Source organism: Dendropsophus ebraccatus, chromosome 10 (genome assembly GCF_027789765.1).
Source record: "Dendropsophus ebraccatus isolate aDenEbr1 chromosome 10, aDenEbr1.pat, whole genome shotgun sequence".
NCBI classification, from domain to species: domain Eukaryota; kingdom Metazoa; phylum Chordata; class Amphibia; order Anura; family Hylidae; genus Dendropsophus; species Dendropsophus ebraccatus.
The window spans coordinates 10440104-10465912 of record NC_091463.1 but is presented as its reverse complement, the minus strand read 5'-3'; the positions used below and the strand labels follow the sequence as shown (position 1 = coordinate 10465912).

General features: G+C 42.4%; 1 protein-coding gene across 1 annotated transcript; it reads left to right on the top strand.

Moving 5' to 3' along the window:
• The first annotated feature begins 6520 nt into the window (after positions 1-6520).
• LOC138766169 (myosin-1B-like) lies at positions 6521-24551 on the top strand. The gene is made up of 40 exons (XM_069943557.1): positions 6521-6559; positions 8291-8501; positions 8585-8728; positions 10304-10460; positions 11591-11618; positions 12012-12126; positions 12231-12323; positions 12407-12470; positions 12547-12645; positions 15187-15290; positions 15390-15528; positions 15644-15762; positions 15844-15993; positions 16079-16249; positions 16331-16637; positions 17488-17561; positions 17653-17740; positions 17820-17937; positions 18019-18142; positions 18227-18363; positions 18953-19208; positions 19292-19534; positions 19622-19798; positions 19897-20042; positions 20119-20209; positions 20355-20744; positions 20827-20953; positions 21090-21208; positions 21308-21504; positions 21591-21774; positions 21865-22030; positions 22114-22238; positions 22319-22627; positions 22757-22960; positions 23046-23171; positions 23266-23436; positions 23587-23691; positions 23786-23881; positions 24176-24310; positions 24413-24551. Exons 2-40 carry the CDS (start codon positions 8298-8300, stop codon positions 24428-24430), a joined length of 5820 nt encoding a protein of 1939 aa, XP_069799658.1. The 5' UTR covers positions 6521-6559; positions 8291-8297; the 3' UTR covers positions 24431-24551.
• Positions 24552-25809: the final 1258 nt, after the last annotated feature.

Below are 25809 nucleotides of genomic sequence, written 5' to 3'. Positions count from 1 at the left end.
GGCCACAAATCCTCCAGAATCTGTGAGAGAAACATTTCAGGTTCCTTGCTCCAGCACATATAGTAGTTAAGCCCCTTTGTGCCCCTGTATAGTTTTAAGGCCCCGTCTAGGATGCCCTTAGGATTGTAGTTAACCCCTCCCCCATCTAGGATTTCCCTACTAATGTATATAACCTATGTCCCCTCATGGATTCCCCCAGTATAACTCTCCCCTCTCCCTCTTGGATTCTCCCAGTATAACTCTTCCCCTCCCCCTTGGATGCTTCGAGTATAACTCTCCCCCTCCCCCTTGGATGCCCCCAATATAACTACCCCCCCCCCCTCCTCCTTGGATGCCCCCATTATAACTCATCTCTTCCCCTTGGTTGCCACCAGTATAACTCTCCCCCCTCCCTCATGGATGCCCCCAGTATAACTCTCCCCCCTTCCTCATGGATGCCCCCAGTATAGCTCCCCCCTTCCCCTTTGATGTATATTAAACGACCCCCCCCCCCCCCCCCATGCAAAGTCTAAGTTTAAAAAAACTATGTTCCAATGCTGCTCAGCCTCATTCTCCTGTAGTCTATGCGGCTTGCAGGTCTTCTACAGGCGGCGTGTGATGAAATGATGTCATCACGCACGACCCGCAGGAGAGGAGGTGCGCCGTTCTTCTGTACAGGAGCAGGGAGTCCCTGCTTCTGGACGCACATTACGTAGTAAGCTACGAAATGTACATACAGGAGCAGGGATTTCCCTCCTCCTGTACTGTAGTGAGTGGCAATGCGTACATAGTATGCATTGCCACTTACTTAAGAAAGTTTTGAGCTGCTGAGCGGGCGGTCGGCGGCAGTGAACAGTGACCCCTCTCAGCTGCGCGCACCGCGCAGCTTAAAGGGGTCACTGTAGCCAACCACTGCAGCAGTGACATATTATCCTTAAGCACTTTCATATTGCAGTGTATTATGTCTCTGGCAGAGTTTAGTAGGAGTACACTAAGGGTACAACCTCTACTAGACAACATTTAAAGGGCTTAAGTGGCTGAGATCTGAGTTATCTCCAGCAGAATGCTGTCTAGTTACAGTTAGCAGCTGCTGTTCAGAGTAAATGAAGATTACCACAAAATTACAACTGGAAAATGGTAAAAAATTATAATAACCAGAAAACCTGGTAACAACAATCTGAGAGGTCACGGTACAGAAGCAGCCATGTAATAACTTTCCGCTAATGTACGGCTTATGGCTTTATGTACAGCCCATAACAGAAAGGACATAGTGCAATCCAATAAAATAGACCTACGACAATTTCACGCTACACGCACTTCATCAGGCTCAACATTAGCCTGTTGAAGTGCATGTAGCATGAAACAGTTGTAGCTCTATTTCATTGGATTGCTCTATGTCCTGTCTGCTACGTTACCTGAAATAAAAATGTCTATTCCAAGTGGATGAGCGCCACTGCTGTTATCTATGTGCTACAAGTATTTATATGTTTATGGCTGAGCACCGCTTATTGGACTGTGAGCTGTACTGGCCCAGGGGCAGAGTCCTCGGCTGAAAAATAGACTGGAGTGCCCTACAAGTGTTCTTCAGTTGATGTTTTATATATTATTATGCTGCAGATTTGTCCCAATACATGGCTGAATTTGGGATAGCCTTTCCCATTCCATGGACATACATCTTTTTAAAGGGAACTGGACCCAGTACCTTATAGCTGCCTCCCACAGCTCTCCGACGCTGTGCCGACAGTCTCCAGTGGAGTGGCAGTTAAAAAAACACTCTTAAATTGTCATTCCTGGCACCCCATAATAAGGCATTGGGGAGGAGCCACAGCAGCAAAGAGTCACGCTGTCTCCGCCCTTTTCCCAGCCACTAACTTGATTGGCAGTCTGAGCGCTGGGAATTTAAAGGGGTTGGCCACTTTATAGTAAAACAGTCCAGTGTACAGTATTAGTGAGTGAAAGGTGTGAGGTACAGCGCTCCTTTCTCTCCTTGTCTGTATTTTACGTTTCTCTCTTTTCTGAGTGTTTGCACTCTTCCTGGAAGACCCACATGACCGCAGTCAGCAGAAGGCACCTATGCACACATGACTAGTACCTCCTATCTTTCCCATTCTACCTGCAGGAGCAACGGTGAGTGACAAGACCATGCTCACACTTGTGTTGCTTGGTGGCAGCTTTCTCCACCGGCAGTGCCTGCTGGGTTTTGGGGATTGATCCTGTGACATTGGGGTTGCAGGGCCGTTCTATGGCTTCCCTTCCCTGTTTTTGCTTGCTTTGCAAGGTTAGCGGTCGCTGACTGACACAGTGGTGAGTTAGTGTAGGGATTCATGTGAACCAGGGGACCTGCACGTGGTACATGAGGCAATATGGTTTGATCAAATTATATACCAACATCCTGGCGTTGGCTTTTAAATGTAGCCGAGAGGCATTAGTGTCAGCCATAGGTTTGAGGTGCAGCGCTACTTTCTCACCTTGTCAGTATTAGTAAGTGTACTGTATATACCGACAGCAGCTCCCTGTGTACCCCATAGAGCTGCCCTTGTGTACCTCCAGGCTGTGCTGCCCTGCTCTGTGGTGAGTGTAAGATGGCCGACATGGAGGAGCATGTGACCATGCTCTGCCGCCAGTGTCCTCCATAGACATATACAGGCTCAGTGGTGGACACTGAGAGGCGGAGCATGGTCACATGCTCCTCCATGTTGGCCATCTTAAAGGACAACTCCGACCAAAACAATTTTTTTATATTTTATTACTTATGGAAAGTTAGGCAAATTTCAAATGTACATTAATTATGGGAAATGCACATATAGGGCTATTTCCCCTAATTTAGTAGATCAGGGAGATTTCAGATTCTCTAAAAAAAAAAAGTGACGTCACCAAAGTATTCCATAAATGTAATCAATCAGTACATCACAGGCAACTACCGAACGCCCGCCGCCGCTTTGGACTACACTCAACTACTACTCTCATCCCCTGGCTCATAGCATGAGCAGGTGATGGAAGGTAGTAGCTGGGTTATATGGCTGAGATTGCCGCCGCCGATGCTGCCGCACAGGGGAGCCGCTCATCACTGTGCAGCAGCTATCATCCCCCTCCGCTCCCCCCTCCTGCTTCTTCCGGGTTTCGGGCAAACTTTACACTATCTGATGGCTGACTCCCCACCCGGCCGCCGCTCTCCGATCACACGTGCCGACGGCCGGGCAGGGAGTCAGCCATCAGATAGTGTAAAGTTTGCCCGGTCGGTAGGTAGCGGCGGGCGGCGGCGGTTCGGCGGGCTTACTGTGATGTACTGTTTGATTACATTTATGAAATACTTTGGGGAGCAAGAACACTTGCTCCTCAAAGTATTTCATAAATGTATTCAATCAAAAACACTGTATATTACATTTACATACACATCCATTGTAATTACAATGGAGTGTCCAGCAGGGGCGCACTATATATAGAAGGCAATGGTACTCATTGACTTCTATATATAGTGAGCCCCTGCTGGACACTCCATTGGAATTACACCCCCGATTTGTGACGTCACGGTTTTTTAGAGAATCTGAAGTCTTCCTGATCTACTAAATTAAGGGAAATTTCCCATAATTAATTTGTCTAACTTTCCATAAGTAATAACATATTAAAAAATAGTTTGGCCGGACTTCTCCTTTAAGGACAGACTCACCACAGAGCAGGGCACCATAGCCTGGAGGAGGGGAGTCTGATATTAGCTGTATAAGGTACACAAGGAGCTGCTGTTGGTATATACAGTGACTACACTTACTAATACTGTACACTGAACTATTTTACTGTAAAGTTGCCAACCCCTTTAATGCAAAGGCCTGCTCTAAGAAGAGTGCAGCGTGACTACATGCTACTGCAGCTTGGCCCCAATGACTAGTTACTGGGTGTCGGGAGCGACAGTTAAGGCATGTTTTTTTAAATTACCACCCTACCGGAGACTGTCGGACACATTGTTGGAGAGCTGCATCTATAAGGTACTGGGGTCAGTTCACACTCCATCAGGAAGCGGACCAGTTCCTTTAAAGCGAATGTACCATAAGGTACATTTGCTTTAAGTGTAGCATATCAATAGAACGGCGCCGGCACGGGGAAACTGGTTCTGCAGTCCTTTTTTTTGAATCGTGCTGTCGGTTTCCACACACAGTGCCAGTCTATTACTGGGCACCGGCCGGGACTAAAGCACTGGAGGTGGACCGACCTGCCCGAGTGGGAGGAAACCCCTGCCCCCTCCGTGATGCGAGTCCATTGATTCTAATGGAGCCATGTCAAAGAGTGGTTTCCTGCCAATAGGGCGGGCCGGTCCGCCTCCAGTGCTTTAGCGCTGGGTGGTGCCTGGTAATAGACCGACACTGTGCGTGGGAACCGTTGCCGCGGTTCAAAAAAAGGATCGCGGCGCCGTTCTATTGACATGCTACACTTAAAGTGAATGTACCTGATAGTACATTCGCTTTAACTATGTGCAAAATTTTTTTTCCTTCATAAAGCAGCTAATCTTATATTATCTATAGAAGCGAGTCAATATAGATGTTTTTTTTAGATAACTCCATGTAGACAGACAGTACTTGTAATTTTGATATTTGTGTATCTCCTTGAGATGTCCCATGAAAGGCTTCAACCATATCTGACAGCACTCTTCTAAGAACGTGACTGAGCTATCCCAAATGTTTTGTAAGTGGTTGCATCGTCTTAGAAAGTCAAGTTATATTTAGCAATTAAACAAAAGTAAAATGACATTCCATTTAAATCCTAATGCACCGCCTCAACTTGCACTTGCCATACATAGCAGAACAGCTGGCTGGTCCTCACCCACACATGGATATAAAAGAGGGCTGGCTGGCTCCATGCAGGGCAAGGTGGTCTTCCTCTAGGTAAGTTCTACTGTGGATAACCCTGCTGACTTCTTTTTATTAATTATGTTTTATTTTTGCATGATTTTTTTTATTTCTGCTGCTAACCCCAGTAGGTCAATTTCTCTTCTTGCAAAGTGGAAACAAGTACAGGTCTTTCCTATGCTTTATTAGCAGATCCCAATATTAATCGCATCAATCTACCTATTACCTATACTTACAGAACTAGTTTTTTTTTCTAACCAATAAAAAACTTGATTGCAAAAATTGTTGGCCAGGCTCAGTTTCTTTCTGCATAGACCACTATCTATTGTTGGATGCTGTATATGGAGCTTCCATGTAGCGGGTATTGAGGATACCATTCCCTCATTTATGAGAAAAGAGGAAGATTACATCCTCGCACTGAGATTTTTTGTTAGTAAATCATTGTGTGCAGCAGCTGGTGTCCCCCAATACACATTTCGGTGGACGTCCTAGCATTGCATTGGGTGATTTATGGGTTTGTTTGGAGGAATTGAGCATTCAGCTCAGTATTCTTCAGTTTGTGGCTATCCAGCTGTTGCTGTCTGATTTGGGGACCTCTTATTTGGACGGTGCCTTCTTTATGTCTGATATCTTGGGACCTGTTGAGAATTTCGCTTAGGCTAGGGTGACACTACTACCAGGGCTCTATTTTGGGAGCTCTGTTGCAAGCTCCATTTATTTTGTGGGATCTGAGTGAACATAAAATACTGCAAGCAATAATTTTTTGGTCTGCTCAAATCCTGCAAAATAAACAGACACCAAAAAGAAACCCAACAGACACCATTGCAGTTAATGGGATCTCTCGCCTATTCCTCTGCCTTTGTGTCTGTTCTTAAACGACCATCCAGCTCCATTCTGTGGTGTCAAAATAAAAGGATAGAGTCATCAGAAAATGACTTATTGTATAAATTATGTTTTTATGTTAAACATATTTTTTAAGAATTTTTTTCTCATTTTCCATTTTACTATCTATATTATAAAATAATCCTGATATCTTGCAGTTTTCATTCTGACCACTGGGGCTAAAATTAAGCTGAGACTTCCTGTTGTGTCTGTTTTGATAAGAGGAGGCTGCTGTAAAGTGACCTGTATAGCATTACAGCATCATGTGACACCAGTAGAGGAGACAATAGCAGCTCCCTGTGGAATGACCTCTACTAAGGTTACAGAGAGCACTCAGTGATGTTTTACATTCATCTCAAGGGGACAGAGTCTGACTATTGTCTATGTCCATGAGTCTTGCTGTAAAGCATGTTACTTAATGCTGTTAAGGACAGCCCAGGCAGCATGGCAGCCCCCATAACAATGTACAAATAAGTAAAAGAGCAAGGTTTAGTATCTGACTTCTTTAACTCTGATACAGATCCCTTTAAAAGTATGTATGCATTTGGAAGTTCGTAAGAGACCAAATGCATTAGGGCTCTTGGAAAACAACACATCCTGCTTTGTTATGGGTCCTGCCCTTGAGACCTGCATGTGTGGCCTACATTCACTGCAGCATTTACACTCCAGACCAGGAAGGCGGCAACATGGCTGCCACTTTCCTGTGCAGAAGTGAGGACATCTTGTTAAAAACTTCTTTTTTTTTTTACCTCTTTGTAGACAATAACCAGAAAAAACTCACGTTATCTGTTTCTTACTTCTCTTTTGTCTATTTCAGCCGGGCTTGAAATTTTATTGTTTGAAGATCACCGGAGAAAAAGGTTAGAAAGCAGCTTGTGTGAATTCTTCTCATTCATTTGGTTTTGCCGCTAGGAAGTAGGGATGGGACCTATGGGATATAGATAATAAATCTGATGAGCAGAATCATAACAAAATCTGAGCAAGCTCACACCTCTCTAGCATTCTTGAGTTGATAAGTCATTTTATAAATTCTTATTTTGGATGCTATGTCTAAAATACGGCCTTCTTTTGGTATCAAAATGACGGCCTTTCGAAAAGATGGCTTCAAAATGACGTTATGTAAATATTACCTTAAAGTGGGTGACCAAAATGAGAGTCGTATCTTGTTGCTTCTGGGCCCCAATGCAAAATCTGTAACACGTGCCTGTGTCTACCATGCACCACAGAGACCCTTCAGTTATGCCACTCTTTCTATGTATAATTTTCCTATATTAAATAACATAAGGTAACAAATATTGATTTTACATTTGGTATAAGCCAGAGCTTGTATAAGGGTGGGTTACATTATAATATATTATACAGCAGGATGAGATGTGCACAATCTGTAACTAATTAACATAACAGCTGATTTTGAGCTTAGGAGTCCAGTGGGCGGAGTGATTTACCATTAAAGGAGAAGTCCAGTGATTTATAAAATCCAGCAGGGACAGGTGCGAAATGGATTACGTATTAACTTACCTCTTTCCATGCCTACGGTGAGCAGTGGGACTGGCCACAGGACCCCCGCCTGGCTCCGGAATCTCTGGCGATGAGATGTTGCGACCCGGCTGATGGCCTGGCTGCTCAGCCAGTCAGTAACTGGGGCGAGACGCCGCTTCAGTCACTAACTGGTTGAGCGGCCAATTCATCAGCCGGGACAGGCCTTTTCCCCCTAGTCGTAATGTCATCACAATTTGGGGGAAAATGCTTTCTGGCAAAGGATCCCGGGCTGCTCCCGCCGCTCACTGATGGCAAGGGGAGAGGTAAGTTTGTACTTGTAATCAGTTTCTCCCCTGCCTCTGCTGCCTGCCAGATTTAACAGCCTTTAACAGCCTTCTCCTTTAACAGCCTTCCCTGTATGAGCATGCCTTTAGAGATGGCGGATACAGAGAAGGACCACCTGATGGACTCCTCAACCCAGAATGAGCACAAATAACTCAGTATATATAACAAGATGGTGGCAGATCAGCTTGCATGTTTAATCTGATGTGATGCTGATAAAGTCCTCTGCTCCATTATCTTACATTTCTTATCACTTATTCTGTCAGAAAAATGGCACCTTCCACTATAAGGCAATGTTCACACATGGTATAACACTGGCCGTTCTGTTACCTTGCTGAGTCACAGAATGGCCGGTATTACTGAAGATCATACCGGCCGGATTATCTTAATTTCTGGTGAATTGGGATGCAGGCGCACCCGTGTGCGCCCGCATCCCAAATAACCACTGCACACAATGGAACGTGCGTCCGGAGACGCATGCTCCATTGTATAAAATGACATGTTATGTGCGGCCGCTATTCAATGTCAGTTTTTCATGCGGCCGGATGGAATACTGTGTGTATAAGCTCCAGACGGGATTCCATTCATTCCAATACAAGATATGTTTAGCATAAATCATTGCAACAACAGCCATGATTTATGCTAAACATACGTTATGGCCTAAAGAGATTTTCTCATCTTCTATACCTGTCTGTAAATATCTTTTGAAATGGACACAATTCTTATTCATTCCCTTTGTCTTTTATTTATTTATTTTTTTTTTAATAAAGAGCAACCATGAGTAGCGATGCAGAAATGGCGGTCTTTGGGGAGGCCGCCCCCTATCTGCGGAAATCTGAAAAAGAAAGATTAGAAGCTCAAAACAAGCCATTTGATGCCAAGAATTCATGCTTTGTGCATGATGACAAAGAACTGTATGTGAAGGGGTTAATCGTTTCACGTGAAAGTGGCAAAGTCACAGTAGACAGAGAAGATGGAAAAGTAAGTTGTTAAGATGTATTACTTTTCTAGTTATCAGGAGTCCCGGAAAAGCGGCTGCTGAATGACATCTCTTCTTCTTTCAGTCTGTAACAGTTAAGGAAGACCTAGTCAACCCTCAGAACCCTCCCAAGTTTGATAAAATTGAAGACATGGCGATGCTGACCCATCTGAATGAGGCGTCTGTGCTGTATAACCTCAAGGAGCGTTACGCAGCCTGGATGATTTATGTAAGTAAAGCAGACTTTACTGGAAGAAAAAATGGCCCAAATGCTACTGACTTACGGTATGTTCACACTGAGCAAATAAGGCGGAATTCCGCAGTACTCAGTGTCCCACTGTAAGTGAATAAAAGGGTGCGCGCTCCTCCGCTGCCGCCGCTCTCCGCTCAGAAGGGCGACATGTCATTTCTTTGAGCTGAGAGCGGCGGCTGAAGAGGAGCGCGCGCTCTTCCATTGGGATAATATGACACACTGAGGCAGGCGTAATTCCGCGGCGGGAAAAAATAAAATTGACTGCAGCATTATGGGGTTAGAGTTTAACCCGACACCAGACCTCAGTCTCACAAAGGTCTAATATAGTAATAGCACTATGATTTACTATTATGTCATGGTGACTGCATGGTAATTGCCACTGTGCTCATTCCTTCAATGATTGCAAGAGAGGGTGATTGATAAAACCTAAAAGTTATAAAATAGTTTTTCCATGTGGAGCAACTGTAGGATGGGCCTCAGAGTCTGTTCCATGGGTGGGCCCTAGAATCTATTTCATAGGTGGGCCCTAGAATCTATTCCATAGGTGGGCCCTAGAATCTATTCCATAGGTGGGCCCTAGAATCTATTCCATAGGTGGGCCCTAGAATCTATTCCATAGGTGGGCTCTAGAATCTATGATTGATGAATGACAACCACCTATCCCCTCACCCCAGTCCGAGGTCCAGGGAGGGGGGTTGCTATTGATCTCTGCTGAACTTAATGAGTGGGGGGGCTTGGGCTGTGCTATTGATTGCTGCTGACTGGGGTGGCACAGTGTGTGTATTATAACATAAAGTGATGTTGCTTAGCCTTTTTTACCTCAGGATACCCCTACCAAATGCAAAAAAAAGTCATTCAGTCACTCACAGGTAACTTCTTCTTTGATCTGAGGCATAACTTTCCTTTTCTTCTCCATGTGGCCCTGACCTCCATTATGATTTCTTCCAGCTACAATCCCTTAAGAACCATCTTTTCATCTCTTCCTGCAACTTCCTTCACTTTTCCCCACATAATAGTCCCAAATAGTAGTAATTTTATGTCATGTGCAGTAAAGTGAGTAATAATGACCCCTGCTGTGCCCTCCATATAGTTATAATGCTCCCTGCTGTGCCCTTCATATGGTAATGTCTCCTGTTGTGTCCCTCCATATAGTAATAATGCCTCCTGCTGCACCCTCCATAAAGTTATATTGCCCCCTGCCCTGCTGTGCCCCCAAAGAAACTATTCCCTGTCCTGCTGTGCTTATATAGTAACTGCCACCTGCCCTCTGCCCCCATAGTTTTAATACCCACTCCCCTGCTGTGCCCCCATAGTAATAATGGGCCCGTCCCTGCTTTGCTCCCAATGTATCGGTTGCCTAGAATCTATTCCATGGGTGGGCCCTAAAATTTATTCCATGGGTGGGCTCTAGAATCTATCCCACAGGTGAGCCCTCAGCACCCTAGTCCAACACTGAGTTCAAGTAGATGAAGGGCAGGAAAGTAGTTTGCACTTTTGAATATCTTGTGTATTGAATGCCACAGATTAACTGTACATCAATACATATTACAGACCTACTCCGGCCTTTTCTGCGTTACTGTCAATCCCTACAAGTGGCTGCCAGTGTATAACCCTGAAGTTGTTGCCGGCTACAGAGGAAAGAAGCGTATGGAAGCCCCACCACACATCTTCTCCATCTCTGATAACGCCTATCAGTTCATGTTAACAGGTAATGTTGCATTGTCCACATGCTAATTGAACCATTACTTTCTTCATGATAAGGCCTCATGCACACATCAATTTTTACTGGGAGGAAATTCTCATCAGGAATTGCTTTGGTCCCCTTCACATGTCAGGAAGTTCTGTCTGGATTTTTTATCAGGAAATCCAGATAGATTTCCTGATCCATAGGATTCTTTTGAGCATGGCCACCCTTCAGGAACCCATCAAAAACCTATGGGGGTATCCAGAATCACGCATGCACTGCATGCTATCCCAGGCCAGCGCCAGCATCCGGGCAAGTCCCACCAGGTGCTGACGCTGGCCCTTTAAGTGTACGTGTTCCTAATCAAAACTGTATACACTTATTGCAGCACTGTGTTTGAAAGGGTCGGGAGCCATTGGCCTGGCAAAGACTCTTTTATCTAGGGACAATATTATGCTTTCGGCCACAAGAGGCCACTCCCCACCACCGCCAGCACCAATAGCTTTGTGGAAGATGAGTGACCTCACTTGTGAGCCAAGCAAAGCCAGAAGACAGAGGGAGAAACTGGAAAACATGGTTTTCTTTTCTCCTTTATTTTAATTGTCAAGAAACACTGATGTCTTCCTGAAGCCCCCTGAAAGGCTTTCCTCAGCGTAAAAAATGATTACGGATGTGGGGTCATGAGGCTTCAGGAAACCATCAGTATTTTGTGATCACAGAGCTGCATTTAACTGTATGAGCTCCTAGTGAAGAACACATACAGTTGAAGGGCCAGGCGCAGCACCTGGCGATACTTCCTCAGGTGCTAGAGTATATTCAGGGTGCCTAGACCTCTATTGGGGCATCCATGCCGAAACTCCGGGTGAAAATAGGATAGGATCTATAATTTCCTGAAAAATCATGAAGGGTGTCTGTGCCTAAGACAAATCTATAGGTCCAGATGTATCCAGAAATCCGGCTAAATTTACTAAAAGTGTACATGAGGCCTAAATGAGCGGTTAGAAAGAATTTATAGAAAAAACAGTAGTACACGTACACATATAGATAGAACTGACAGTAGTAAAGGAACACATATAGATAGAACTGACAGTAGTAAAGGAACACATATAGATGCCTCCACATATGATTAATGTGTCTTTTTTCCTCCATTTCAGACCGTGAAAACCAGTCCATCCTGATCACGTATGTTATACTGTGTGCTAGATTAGACAGTCATTAAAGTATAAACATCTCAGTGCCTAAACCTTTGCTTCCAAGGGAGGGAGGGAAAGATATATAAACCACCCAAGAGGTGTCTGCAAGGGAAAGATGGCTTATTCCCCTCTCCCTATTGAGAAATCATGCATGCTAAACCAAACTGTGTGTGCATGTCTATAGGGAAGTTGTGAGGAATTGTCAAGTCTATAAGTATTTGTCGACACTTATTGAAGATGTATGGCCACCTTAAAGGCATGGGAGCAGCCAAACTGCTTATTTAATCTCATTTACTTTTTTGGCCTGAAATCTAACCTTTGTGGGCAAACTCAATGCCTATATTTACATGCACTAACCAGAGACCTGTATGTTCCTCCGTAGTGGAGAATCTGGTGCTGGAAAGACTGTCAACACCAAGCGTGTCATCCAGTACTTTGCAACCATTGCAGCTATTGGTGATTCAGGAAAGAAGAAGGAGATGAGCAACAAACTGCAGGTAAACAATGAAAAATGGAGAAGTGTTATAACAATACAGAAGCCTGTCTATTGTTTGTGATAACCTCCTCACATGGTGATAAGATTGTAAACACGTTATTGTAGGGAACACTGGAAGATCAAATCATCCAGACCAACCCTCTGCTAGAAGCCTTTGGCAATGCCAAAACTGTGAGGAATGACAACTCCTCTCGCTTTGTAAGTATTAAAAATCTTACTAGTTTCATCCACAATTTACAACAGCGTGCATTCTAATGAAAGTGCCGTATCACAATCCTTAGGGTAAATTTATCAGAATCCATTTCGGAACAACAGGAAAACTCTCATCTGCTGATATTGAGGCCTGTGAGTCTTAGACTTTATTTCACTCTCGGTATTTGTCTTCTTCCCGTCAATGACCTGTCTTATTTCTCATCCACAGATCTGCTGGAAAAGTCCAGAGTAACATTCCAGCTTTCAGCGGAGAGGAGCTACCACATCTTCTACCAGATCCTGACAAACAAGAGACCAGAAGTTGTTGGTGAGTTAAAGCCATATTACATGGCTGGATAGAAAGTGCCAATCTGCAAGATCAGCGTTCGCTTACTGAGCCAATTAGACGTCTCAACAGACTTTCAGCTGTATATGTACAGTGGTAGCATACAAAAATACAAAAATGGATGTCAGCTCACCTGTCCTAGTCCCGGACCTTTTATTGAATGTGGAGGGGGTGCACGGATCCCGGGTAGCCGGCCCGCTAACTCAAAGAGCTTCCAAAGAAAAAAAGTGAATGGATCCAGCACTTCCAAAAGAAAAATAAATCCATCCACTTTTTTTCTATGTACAGTGGTACCTTGGTTTAAGAGTTCACAGTTTTTAAAAATTGTGACTTGGTTTAAGAGCATTGCTTTGGTTTAAGAGCTCCCTGTACTGGGTGGGAGCACAAGTGGAGGAGGGGCATGGTCTGCATAGCGGGGTCTACAGCACTGTACTCTGACCCAGGAAGTCTCTCTAACCTTCCAAATCATAGCAGATCCACTTCAGGCTGGGGCTCATATCAGGGGACAGGACTGTGGAGGTATATACTGTGCCCACATCTGCCCTGCTCATTACGTCATACTCCCTGCAGTCTCTGTCAGTCCTGATTGGTCCATGATGAACACACCCTCTTCCCCATTGCTGTCATGTGACCACACAGATCTCTGGCAGCAGCTCTGCTCCTCTATTCTAGCCTGTTCTACTACACTACTGCATTATGGGGATCCTCAGTCCCATCCTGTATCTACAAACTGCTGCTGTGTTATCAGGGTTATGCACTTACTATACATTATACACCACATGCTGATTGCTATACTGTACAGTAACTTATATATCACATATCCAGCTGCTGCTGTGTTATCAGGGTTATACAGTTACTATACATTATACACCACATGCTGCTATACTGTACAGTAACTTATATATCACATATCCAGCTGCTGTGTTATCAGGGTTATATAGTTACTATACATTATACACCACATGCTGCTATACTGTACAGTAACTTATATATCACATATCCAGCTGCTGTGTTATCAGGGTTATACAGTTACTATACATTATATACCACATGCTGATTGATATACTGTACAGTAACTTATATATCACATATCCAGCTGCTGTGTTATCAGGGTTATACAGTTACTATACATTATACTCCACATGCTGCTATACTGTACAGTAACTTATATATCACATATCCAGCTGCTGCTGTGTTATCAGGGTTATACAGTTACTATACATCATACACCACATGCTGATTTCTATACTGTACAGTAACTTATATATCACATATCCAGCTGCTGTGTTATCAGGGTTATACAGTTACTATACATTATACACCACATGCTGCTATACTGTATAGTAACTTATATATCACATATCCAGCTGCTGTGTTATCAAGGTTATACAGTTACTATACATGATATACCACATGCTGATTGCTATACTGTACAGTAACTTATATATCACATATCCAGCTGCTGCTGTGTTATCAGGGTTATACAGTTACTATACATTATACACCACATGCTGCTATACTGTACAGTAACTTATATATCACATATCCAGCTGCTGTGTTATCAGGGTTATACAGTTACTATACATTATACACCACATGCTGCTATACTGTACAGTAACTTATATATCACATATCCAGCTGCTGTGTTATCAGGGTTATACAGTTACTATACATTATATACCACATGCTGATTGATATACTGTACAGTAACTTATAATATGATATGATATATTTAGCTGTTTATAAATGTTTGTTTCATTTGTCGTACCTGTTATTCAGAATATAAAATCATTATTTTTGGGGTGTGGAACCAATTGTTTGCATTTCAATGATTTCTTATGGGAAAAATTTGCTTTGGTTAAAGAGTGGATTTGGGTTACAAGCACAGTCCCAGAATGAATTATGCTCGTAATCCAAGGCACCACTGTATATTGTTAGCAATGTCCATACAGCCTTTGCCTTAAGTGTAAAATAATAAACGTTATAGATACCTCTCCATGCTCCCGGTGTTCTTCTAGCTTATGCCCATTCCCCACAGCTGGAACTACTGGAACTTCTGAGCCAGACTCTGAAGCGACGGGATGCTCAGCCAATCACTGGCCATGGCACTGTCCCATCTCGCCCAGTGATTAGCTGATCGCCCTGTCACTTCAGAGACGGGTCTAGAAGTGTCAGAAGTGGCTGCAGGTAGAGGGCAGAAGCAAGAAGAACACTGGGGCGCATGGAGAGGTAACATTTATTATTTATTTTTTACAAATCCTTAAGCAGTCATCGGCGCAGCGCTATTACACATGGCGTTGCGCAGTCGGTGGCCAATGATTTTTAGACAGGATGAAACAACACAATTAGCTGTTCGGTCTCATCGACTGATTATTGTCTTTAGTACATGAAGCGATAATCTGCTAAATCGGCCTTATTCGGCAGATTATTGTCCATGTAGTAGGGCCCTTAGTGTAGATATATTTGGAGGTTGATAGTGACATGTACTGTAGACTTTTAACAAACTATTTTTCTGGTTCCTAGAAATGCTTCTTCTTACTACAAACCCATATGACTACCCATTTATCAGCCAAGGTGAAATTTCTGTGAAGAGTATTGATGATGAAGAGGAGCTGATGGCCACAGACGTAAGTCATATTCTGAAAATCTTTTTGTATTACTAAACGGGCAGTAATCTAAATTATCTATTGAGATCTAAGCAAATATTGATACATATACATATGCAGAGTGCCATCGATATCCTTGGCTTCACACCAGATGAAAAGAATGGCATCTACAAGATGACCGGAGCAGTCATGCACCATGGTAACATGAAATTCAAGCAAAAACAAAGAGAAGAGCAGGCGGAACCTGAAGGCACTGAAGGTAAGCTAACATTTTCCTTATATCTACACATTTATCCTCCTTAGTATGTATGTCACAATTGCATGCTAGTTGACTGCTTGCCCAGAGAATGATTGACCTTGTCTTTATTTTGTAGTTGCTGATAAAATTGGCTACTTGACGGGTCTGAACTCTGCCGATCTTCTGAAGGCTTTGTGCTACCCAAGAGTCAAAGTCGGCAATGAATATGTCACCAAGGGACAAACTGTTCAACAGGTAAAAATATAAAATAAAATCTGTATTCCATAGTGGGAAAATAACAATACCTAAAAAGAAAACTGCATGTTTTCCCCACAGGTCTACAATGCCATTGGTGCCCTCAGCAAGTCGGTTTATGAGAAGCTTTTCTTCTGGATGGTTTCCCGTATCAACCAACAGCTGGACACTAAACAACCAAGACAATACTTCATTGGTGTGCTGGATATTGCTGGATTTGAAATCTTTGATGTAAGCAAAAGTGTAACTAGATATGATCGCTGCTGGTCTGTTTTCTACATATTACTTTATAAACTGTCATCCTCGATTATTCTAGTTCAACAGTCTGGAGCAGCTCTGCATCAACTTCACCAATGAGAAGCTGCAGCAGTTCTTCAACCATCACATGTTTGTCCTGGAACAAGAAGAGTACAAGAAAGAAGGGATCGATTGGGAGTTCATTGACTTTGGTATGGATCTGGCTGCTTGCATTGAGCTTATTGAGAAGGTTGGTACTAGTTCTTTTACTTCTCAGAAACATAAGAAACCTGAGGTTTATGACTGATAACCTGTCACTTTCTGCTAATAGCCCATGGGAATCTTCTCAATCCTGGAGGAAGAGTGTATGTTCCCCAAGGCTACTGACACTTCCTTCAAGAACAAGCTCTACGACCAGCATCTTGGCAAGTGCAAGAACTTTGAGAAGCCCAAGCCTGCTAAAGGAAAGGCGGAAGCTCACTTCTCCTTGGTGCATTATGCTGGGACTGTGGATTACAACATCTCTGGCTGGCTGGACAAGAACAAGGATCCACTGAATGAGACTGTTGTTGGCCTCTACCAGAAATCTTCACTGAAACTCCTATCCTTCCTCTACTCCAGCTATGCGGGATCGGATGGTAAGTATTATACAGAAAATGTGTTCAAATTGGTTAGATTTTGAATTTGGCATATTTTTGAACTTTCTCTTTAGCCGACTACCTGACAGATATACAGTGAATGGTTAGAAGTAGTAATACTATAAGGCGGTTAGGTAGCATTAAAAACAACGCTGTAAGGCTGGTGACTTAGCCAAAATTTGAAAATTGTAAAAACTGTGATGCTTTGATTCCATATGGTGCCCTAATTTGTTTTAGATTATTTGACTGTCCAAATAAAAAAAGACTTGTGTGTGATTTTAAGAATTAAAGGTGTAGTGTGGCGTTTAAAAATTATTCACTAAATAACACACGTTATACAACTTTGTAATGTGTGTTGTGTAAGTGAATGGCCCCCTTCCCGTGTCCCCCCACCCCCTGAAGTGTGGTGCAGTATACTCACCAGATTACTGTCGACCCCGGCCGCCATCTTGGGTCGAATGACGTCATCTTCAGGAGGCCGGCTGGACCGCTCCAGCGTTATCAGCTGCTCAACCCAATCGCGGCTGAGCAGCTGATGATGCGGCAGAGGGGGGCTGGCATGAGGGACAGCTGGAGCGGTCCAGCCGGCCTCCCGAAGATGACGTTGTTTGACCCAAGATGGCGGCCGGGGTCGACAGTAATGTGGTGAGTATACTGCACCACACTTCCAGGGGTGGGGGGACACGGGAAGGGGGCCATTCACTTACATAACACACATTACAAAGTTGTATAACTTTGTAATGTGTGTTAGTTAGTGAATAATTTTTAAACGCCGCACTGCCCCTTTAAGTAAATAAAGTAAAGAAAAAAAGATTTAAAGAGGTTACTTAATATTTCACATTTTTCTCAGCTTCTGAAGCTGGTGGAAAGGGAGGAAAGAAAAAGAAGGGCTCTTCTTTCCAGACCGTCTCTGCGCTGTTCAGAGTAAGAATGCTAGGTTTTCTTTAGATCTCACAATATTTGATTGCTTCATCTAACTATATGTTTAAATATGATGTTTATTTCAACCCAACAGGAAAATCTGAACAAGCTTATGACTAACCTGAGGAGCACTCACCCTCACTTTGTGCGTTGTCTGATTCCGAATGAGACCAAGACTCCAGGTAAAACCATCACTAACATCTATACAACAAGAAATAAGATTAAGGCTAGAATTTTTTTAATCATACTTTTCTCATGTAGGTATCATGGAGAATCATCTGATCATCCACCAGCTGAGATGTAATGGTGTGTTAGAGGGCATCAGAATCTGCAGAAAGGGTTTCCCCAGCAGGATCCTGTATGGTGACTTCAAACAACGGTAAACTAAATTAAAAAGACAAAGGGGGGAAATATATATATAAATATATATATATTGTTTTAAATGGCTTCTTTAATTTAGTTACAAGATACTCAACGCCAGCGCTATTCCAGATGGACAATTTATTGACAGCAAAAAGGCATCTGAGAAGCTCCTGGGCTCAATTGATATCGATCACACACAGTACAAGTTCGGACACACAAAGGTAGGTGTGTGTGACTATTATAAATTGCACAATAAAAAACTGATGAGCATGCAAAATATCAACTGTGAATGTCCTCCCCCTCAGGTATTCTTCAAAGCTGGTCTTCTGGGTGTACTGGAAGAAATGAGAGATGAAAAACTGGCCCAACTGATCACTGCAACCCAGGCTCTTTGTAGAGGTTTCTTGATGAGAATTGAGTTCAAGAAGATGGTAGAAAGAAGGTAATAATAATACAGTACATTTTAGACAGAACACAAAGGGTCAGATGTAATATTAGACAGTATGAAACTAGAGGCATAAAACTTATCACAGTATGACATGCAGTTTAAGAGATTTGTTGTGTCTTGCTAGACACCTCTTTGTTACCTTAGGTCATGTTTCCAAACCTTTGCTTAAATATTGCACTTTTAAGCAACAATTCTTTATAAATAAAGATGAGCGAACCTCGAGCATGCTCGAGTCCATCTGAACCCGATCGTTCAGCATTTGTTTAGCGGTGGCTGCTAAACTTGGATAAAGCGCTAAGGTTGTCTGAAAAGATGGTTACAGCCAATGACTATATCCATGTTTTCCACATAGCCTTAGGGCTTTATGCAACTTTAGCAGCCCCCGATAAACAAATGCCGAACAATCGGGTTCGGATGGACTCGAGCATGCTCGAGGTTCGCTCATCTCTATTTATAAACTCTCTTCAAGACTGTTTAGATACAAAAAGTTTATAGAATACCAAGTCGAATTTAGCTTTGTATATCTGTTCTATCGTGCACTAGTTGAAGGTAAATAGAATTTATTGCTTTTTCTCTCTCCCAGAGATGCCATATTTGTCATCCAGTACAATGTCCGCTCATTCATGAATGTCAAGCACTGGCCATGGATGAAGCTGTACTTTAAGATCAAACCTCTTCTGAAGAGTGCTGAGACTGAAAAGGAGATGGCTAACATGAAGGAAGAGTTTGAGAAAACCAAGGAAGCTCTAGCTAAGTCAGAAGCAAGAAGGAAAGAACTGGAAGAGAAAATGGTTGTTTTCCTGCAAGAGAAGAATGACTTGATGCTACAAGTGCAATCCGTAAGATAGAACACTGGACAAGATAAAAATAACTTTATAACATTACCAATTCAAGTGTTAATTCATTTCACTTTTACATTAAGGAAGGAGAAAGCTTGGCCGATGCAGAAGAGAGATGCGAAGGTCTCATAAAGAACAAAATACAACTAGAAGCCAAGATTAAAGAAATCAATGAACGGCTGGAAGATGAGGAGGAAAGCAACGCTGAGCTGACTGCCAAGAAAAGGAAACTGGAGGATGAGTGCTCCGAGCTCAAGAAAGACATTGATGACTTGGAGCTTACCTTGGCCAAAGTCGAGAAAGAAAAGCATGCAACTGAAAACAAGGTAATATATTTACTAGACTTGTTATTTAATTTCAATAAGTACAATTTCACAATTATTATATTATTATTATTGATTCTCTATGCTTAGGTTAAAAACCTTACTGAAGAGTTGGCTGCACTGGATGAGAACATTGCCAAGATCACCAAAGAGAAGAAAGCTCTCCAGGAGGCTCACCAGCAAACCCTGGATGACCTGCAGGCTGAAGAGGACAAAGTCAATTCTTTGTCTAAAGCTAAAGTTAAGCTGGAGCAACAAGTAGATGATGTGAGTCTATACTGTAACCTCTTAGAAATCAACAAGCAATGTATGAAGATTTCTACAGTAATGTGCAATTATTTATTATTTTATTTTATTTAATTTAGCTGGAAGGATCCTTGGAACAAGAAAAGAAACTTCGTCTTGACCTTGAAAGAGCAAAGAGGAAGCTTGAAGGTGATCTGAAGTTATCTCAAGAAACTGTGATGGATCTAGAAAATGAGAAACAGCAAGCTGAGGAAAAAATAAAGAAGTTAGTGTTCTTCTGTATTGTTTTATGAAGCTGCCCTATCTTTACAATGTGTAATTGTGCTATTTCTTAAATATAGGAAGGACTTTGAGATAAGCCAGCTACAAGGAAAGATAGAAGATGAGCAGTCCCTGGCATCTCAGCTGCAGAAAAAGATCAAGGAGCTGCAGGTATTCATAGGCAGAGGATGGATACAGTGAGGATTTAGTAATAATGAAGTGGAAAAACATTATACGTTTTCCTTTCATTCAATGATATCGCTACTAATGACATAGCAAATTCTGTTTATCAATTTACATATCATTTGATTTCTAGGCTCGTATTGAAGAAGTGGAAGAGGAAATTGAAGCTGAGCGTGCTGCTCGCGCAAAAGTTGAAAAACAAAGGTCTGACCTCTCTAGAGAACTTGAGGAGATCAGTGAAAGGCTTGAAGAGGCCGGAGGAGCAACTTCAGTTCAGATTGAGTTGAACAAGAAACGTGAGGCAGAGTTCCAGAAGTTGAGACGTGACCTGGAAGAGTCCACCATTCAGCATGAAGCCACCTCCGCTGCCCTGCGCAAGAAGCACGCCGACAGTGTTGCCGAACTTGGAGAACAGATTGATAATCTACAGAGAGTTAAACAGAAGCTGGAGAAAGAGAAGAGCGAGCTGAAGATGGAAATTGATGACCTTGCCAGCAACATGGAGAATGTCTCCAAATCAAAGGTTTGAGAGTTACCATGTGAAATATAAAATATCAGTCTTTGAAAATTTAACCATGTTCATACATTAATATTTTATCTTTTAGGCCAACCTTGAAAAGGTGAGCCGGGTTCTAGAGGACCAGCTCAGTGAAATTAAGTCAAAAGATGATGAGCACCAGCGTCTTATCAATGACCTCACAGCTCAAAGAGCACGTTTGCAGACTGAAAATGGTGCGTATGTTTATCTAGAAGTCTATTTTTATATATTAAACACCTATAAAATAAAGTGTTATAATACTGGACTGGCTAATCCTGCTATGAGATATCACAATGAAAGTTAAACTGCAAATAATATTGGATTCTCTAGGTGAACTATCCCGTCAAATTGAAGAAAAAGATTCCTTGGTTTCTCAGCTGACCAGAGGGAAGCAGGCTTTCACTCAGCAGACTGAAGAACTAAAGAGGCAGCTGGAGGAGGAAATCAAGGTAGTACAAACCGTGCAAGCATTAAAAAAAAATAGCATTGACATAAGTTGTTATAATTACATGAAGGACGATTCAACATGATGAGCTGGTTACTTTCAGGCCAAGAATGCCCTGGCCCATGCTCTGCAATCAGCTCGCCATGACTCTGACTTACTCCGTGAGCAATATGAGGAGGAGCAAGAGGCAAAGGCTGAGCTTCAAAGAGCTCTATCCAAGGCCAATGGTGAAGTTGCCCAATGGAGAACAAAATATGAAACTGATGCTATTCAGCGCACAGAAGAACTGGAAGATGCCAAGTATGATTGTATTAGAGCTTATATAATATAATATAATATAATAGTTTACCTCTACGGTAACTCACCTGTCCACTATTTACTTACAGGAAGAAGCTTGCCCAACGTCTCCAGGATGCTGAGGAACAAGTAGAGGCTGTAAACTCCAAATGTGGTTCCCTGGAGAAGACCAAGCAGAGGCTGCAGGCTGAAGTTGAGGACCTGATGGTTGATGTTGAGAGGGCAAATAGTGCAGCGGCTGCTCTGGATAAGAAGCAGAGAAACTTTGATAAGGTCCAACAAGATATTGCAAGACATATTTAAACATAAAAGTTTTCTTATTTTTATTTTATAGTTTGGTTAACATAAATGGTTACTCTCCAGGTTCTAGCAGAATGGAAACAGAAGTATGAAGAGGGTCAGGCTGAACTGGAGGGGACTCAAAAGGAAGCCCGTTCACTGAGCACAGAGATCTTCAAGATGAAGAACGCATATGAGGAAGCTTTGGACCAACTTGAAACACTAAGACGGGAAAACAAGAACTTACAACGTGAGAATCAAAGACAATTCTTCTTTATGTTATACATTTAAAGACATATTTAAATTTTTTAAGCACATAATTATTTTATACAGAGGAGATCTCAGATCTAACAGAACAGATTGGAGAGACTGGAAAAACTGTGCATGAACTGGAGAAAGCCAAAAAAGTAGTGGAACAGGAGAAGAGCGATCTGCAGGCCGCCTTAGAAGAGGCTGAGGTATGGTGGCATTTTATCAACTATACAAAAGCCATCATATACCCTAGGTAGCCTTTGACCACTGTCTTTTTCTTTATTAGGGAACTCTGGAACATGAAGAATCAAAGATTCTTCGCATCCAGCTTGAGCTGAACCAGGTGAAATCTGAGGTAGACAGAAAAATTGCAGAGAAAGATGAGGAGATTGAACAGTTAAAGAGGAACAGCCAGAGAATAATTGACACCATGCAGAGCACATTAGACTCTGAGATCAGGAGCAGGAACGATGCTCTGAGGTTGAAGAAGAAGATGGAAGGAGACCTGAATGAGCTGGAGATTCAGCTGAGCCATGCCAATCGCCAAGCAGCGGAGGCACAGAAACAGCTCAGAAATGTGCAAACACAACTGAAGGTAATGCCATAGGCTTCAATAAGATGATACATAACTGTCATGTGCACCTTTTTTTGGTCAAAGACTTTTTTGGCAATGTTAGGAAACCAAAGATACCTTTCTTATATGAAAACTTTTTTTGACTTTAAGGATGCCCAACTCCAGCTTGATGATGCCCTCAGAAGCCAGGAAGACCTAAAGGAACAAGTGGCTGTCGTAGAACGCAGGAATAACCTGCAACAGGCGGAGATTGAGGAAATCCGATCTGCTCTGGAACAGACAGAAAGGTCCCGTAAGGTGGCAGAGCAGGAACTTCTGGATGCAAGTGAACGCTTACAGCTTCTTCACACCCAGGTTACTTCCTCTATCAGGGTGATGTTCCTTATCAGAAGTATATAGGGTGGAAATGGATGACCCGAAAATGTATTCTTTCCCTTAGAACACAAGCCTTATCAACACCAAGAAGAAGTTAGAGACTGATGCCAGTCAGCTGCAGAGTGAAGTGGAGGAAGCAGTCCAAGAAGCCAGAAATGCAGAGGAAAAGGCCAAGAAGGCAATCACTGATGTAAGTATCATGTTCTCTCTCTGTACAATTTATAGTTAATATTATAGTAAAGCTGTAAATTGGTGAATAATTTATAAATGTATGTGTTCCCAAGGCTGCCATGATGGCAGAGGAGCTGAAGAAGGAGCAGGACACCAGCGCCCACTTAGAGAGAATGAAGAAGAACCTCGAACAGACAGTGAAGGACCTTCAGTACCGTCTGGATGAGGCAGAACAACTGGCACTAAAAGGAGGCAAGAAACAGCTCCAGAAACTGGAGGCCAGGGTCAGTGCCAATATATGTTAAGCAAAAAACATCTTACTAACCCTATGCAATATTATAACTGTATTACTACTTGTTGCTCTTTCACAATAGTTTTCATTACTGGCTTCTATTTAAGTGCATGCAGTAACCATGAGAATTTCCCCTCCTTAGGTGCGAGAGCTAGAGAATGAGCTGGATGCTGAACAGAAACGTGCGTCTGAGTCCATCAAGGGCATTCGTAAATATGAGAGACGTGTCAAGGAGTTAACCTACCAGGTACAGTCTCCAAGCTACATGGAACTATTCAGAACTGACAAAACAATGGGTCTCTTACAGTGAAAGAAACTGCATCCATTTTTTTTTTTATCAGAGTGAAGAAGACAGGAAAAATGTCTTGAGACTTCAGGACCTGGTGGACAAGCTGCAGATGAAGGTCAAGGCTTACAAGAGGCAGGCTGAGGAATCTGTAAGTTGATCAGATGAAGGGTATTATTTGCACATTGTCTACATTCCATTATATATAACCTTACACACACATGCTACTAAAGATTTCCTTTTTTATAAGTTAGGATCTTAATTTAGAGTTGTCTTCTTAAGACAAGTACAGTATTGTCACACTTACAGCAGGTTAGAGACTGAATATTAAAGGAGAAGTCCGGGGTCCATCCCTGGACTTCTCCTTTAACTTTGTAGATCTACCTTTAATCACAGACATTAACACCTTACTCTCAATATCACTATTTGCTCTTTTGATGTGAAGGAGGAGCAGGCCAATGCCCATCTGTCCCGATTTAGAAAAGTCCAGCATGAGTTGGAGGAAGCAGAGGAAAGAGCTGACATTGCAGAATCCCAAGTGAACAAACTCAGAGCCAAGAGCCGCGACATTGGTGGCAAGGTACAGTTCTCTCTCTCTCTGACTGTGTATAAATATAATATATGATTCACACATCTGTTATGTAACTATACTAAACCAAAACTGACTCTGTGTCCTTTACAGAAGGGAGAAAGCGAGTGATGTCACCTTGAGCCGGAAGCCTTTGGAGGAGAAGGGCACAATGCAGTTTTCTTCCTTAGCGCACTTGTAATGTTGAATGTAAAATATTGTCTGTTATGTAGAATGTACAAATAAAACGCAATCTTAGGATCTGTCTGTGTAAATCATTGGTGAAATACACCACCCATCATTATCTATAATACCGGCTGCTGTTGAACTACAAGAGATTTCTAAGTGCTTCGAAACTAAAAGATATAGAGAAGACAAGAGGTTACTGAATCAGTAATACTGTAGGGAACATCGCTTTCCACTTTGTCTCTATTGTCACATGAATAAAGATAGTCCCTGTCATTTGAAAAAACTTTTGACATGTAAGAGCTCTTTTATGCAGGTTAGTACAAGATACAGACACTATGGCTGACTGCATTAGTTCTATTACAGGACAGCCATTAAGGCTGATTGGGTTAAAAACCTATTATATCTGCATAGTCTGTATGTTAAGGAGAACAAATAAAAAAGTCTGTTTTAAAGTAATTTATAAAAGACATCTCTCATGGCAGTAACCTGGAATATAGTATGAAAATTGACCCAGATGTATTAAAACTTTCTGTGTGCAAACGTGGAGTAGACAGTCTGCGAATGCGCCAGATTTATCACTGTGGTGATACTTAAAGTGTACACCAACTATTAGTTTGCGTCAGAATTGTGAGCCAGACTTTTTGGTACACAGCCGCACGCCTTAGGCCACGTCTCTTTTATACTAAGATCACTCCCCCTTTTGGGACCCAGTGGATAAAGATCTCTAAAGTGTCTGAATCACATAATAAAAGTGGAGCAAACTCCTGTGTGTTACGGTAATTCTGGCACAGATGCATTAGTACATCTGGGTCATTGCTGCTGTGCACCACTAACCTATAGGCCTAACAGTCTGTACACATTTTAATTTCCATTTTTCTATGTTACCTCCTACCAGCCATCTAGGTTTACTCTTTTAATTTATCATTTAACAAAGTTATGGCTGGTCCCAGAATACAGCGCCACAGGAGTCGAATCCATTACACTTCCTAAGTTTTTATCCCAGAAGTAGCGTAGCTCTATGTAATGTCTTCTACACAAGCAGCTGCATAACCTGCCAGAAATATTTCACAATTACTGACAGGCACGGGGCCCTTTGCACTTCATCTTTAGCCACTTGAGAAGAAGATTATTTGCCCGGCTGTACACACATATGGCATAGTGAAGTCTGTCAGGATCTCCTGTTGCACCAGCCAAATAGCAACGTACAGCTGTCACCACAGACTAATCGTGTATCTGCAGAGAGGGGACGCTGTGCTACCGCACATCCCACACACAGAATACAGCTATTTATAAGCCGTCATCTCAGTGATACTAAGTAATGA

Coding starts and splice junctions, on each gene's coding strand:
- LOC138766169 (XM_069943557.1), top strand. CDS start 8,298: ATGAGTAGCGATGCAGAAATGGCGGTCTTTGGGGAGGCCGCCCCCTAT. Junction 8,729..10,303: donor ACGCAGCCTGGATGATTTAT/GTAAGTAAAGCA, acceptor TACATATTACAG/ACCTACTCCGGCCTTTTCTG. Junction 15,291..15,389: donor AGGAGCTGATGGCCACAGAC/GTAAGTCATATT, acceptor ATACATATGCAG/AGTGCCATCGATATCCTTGG.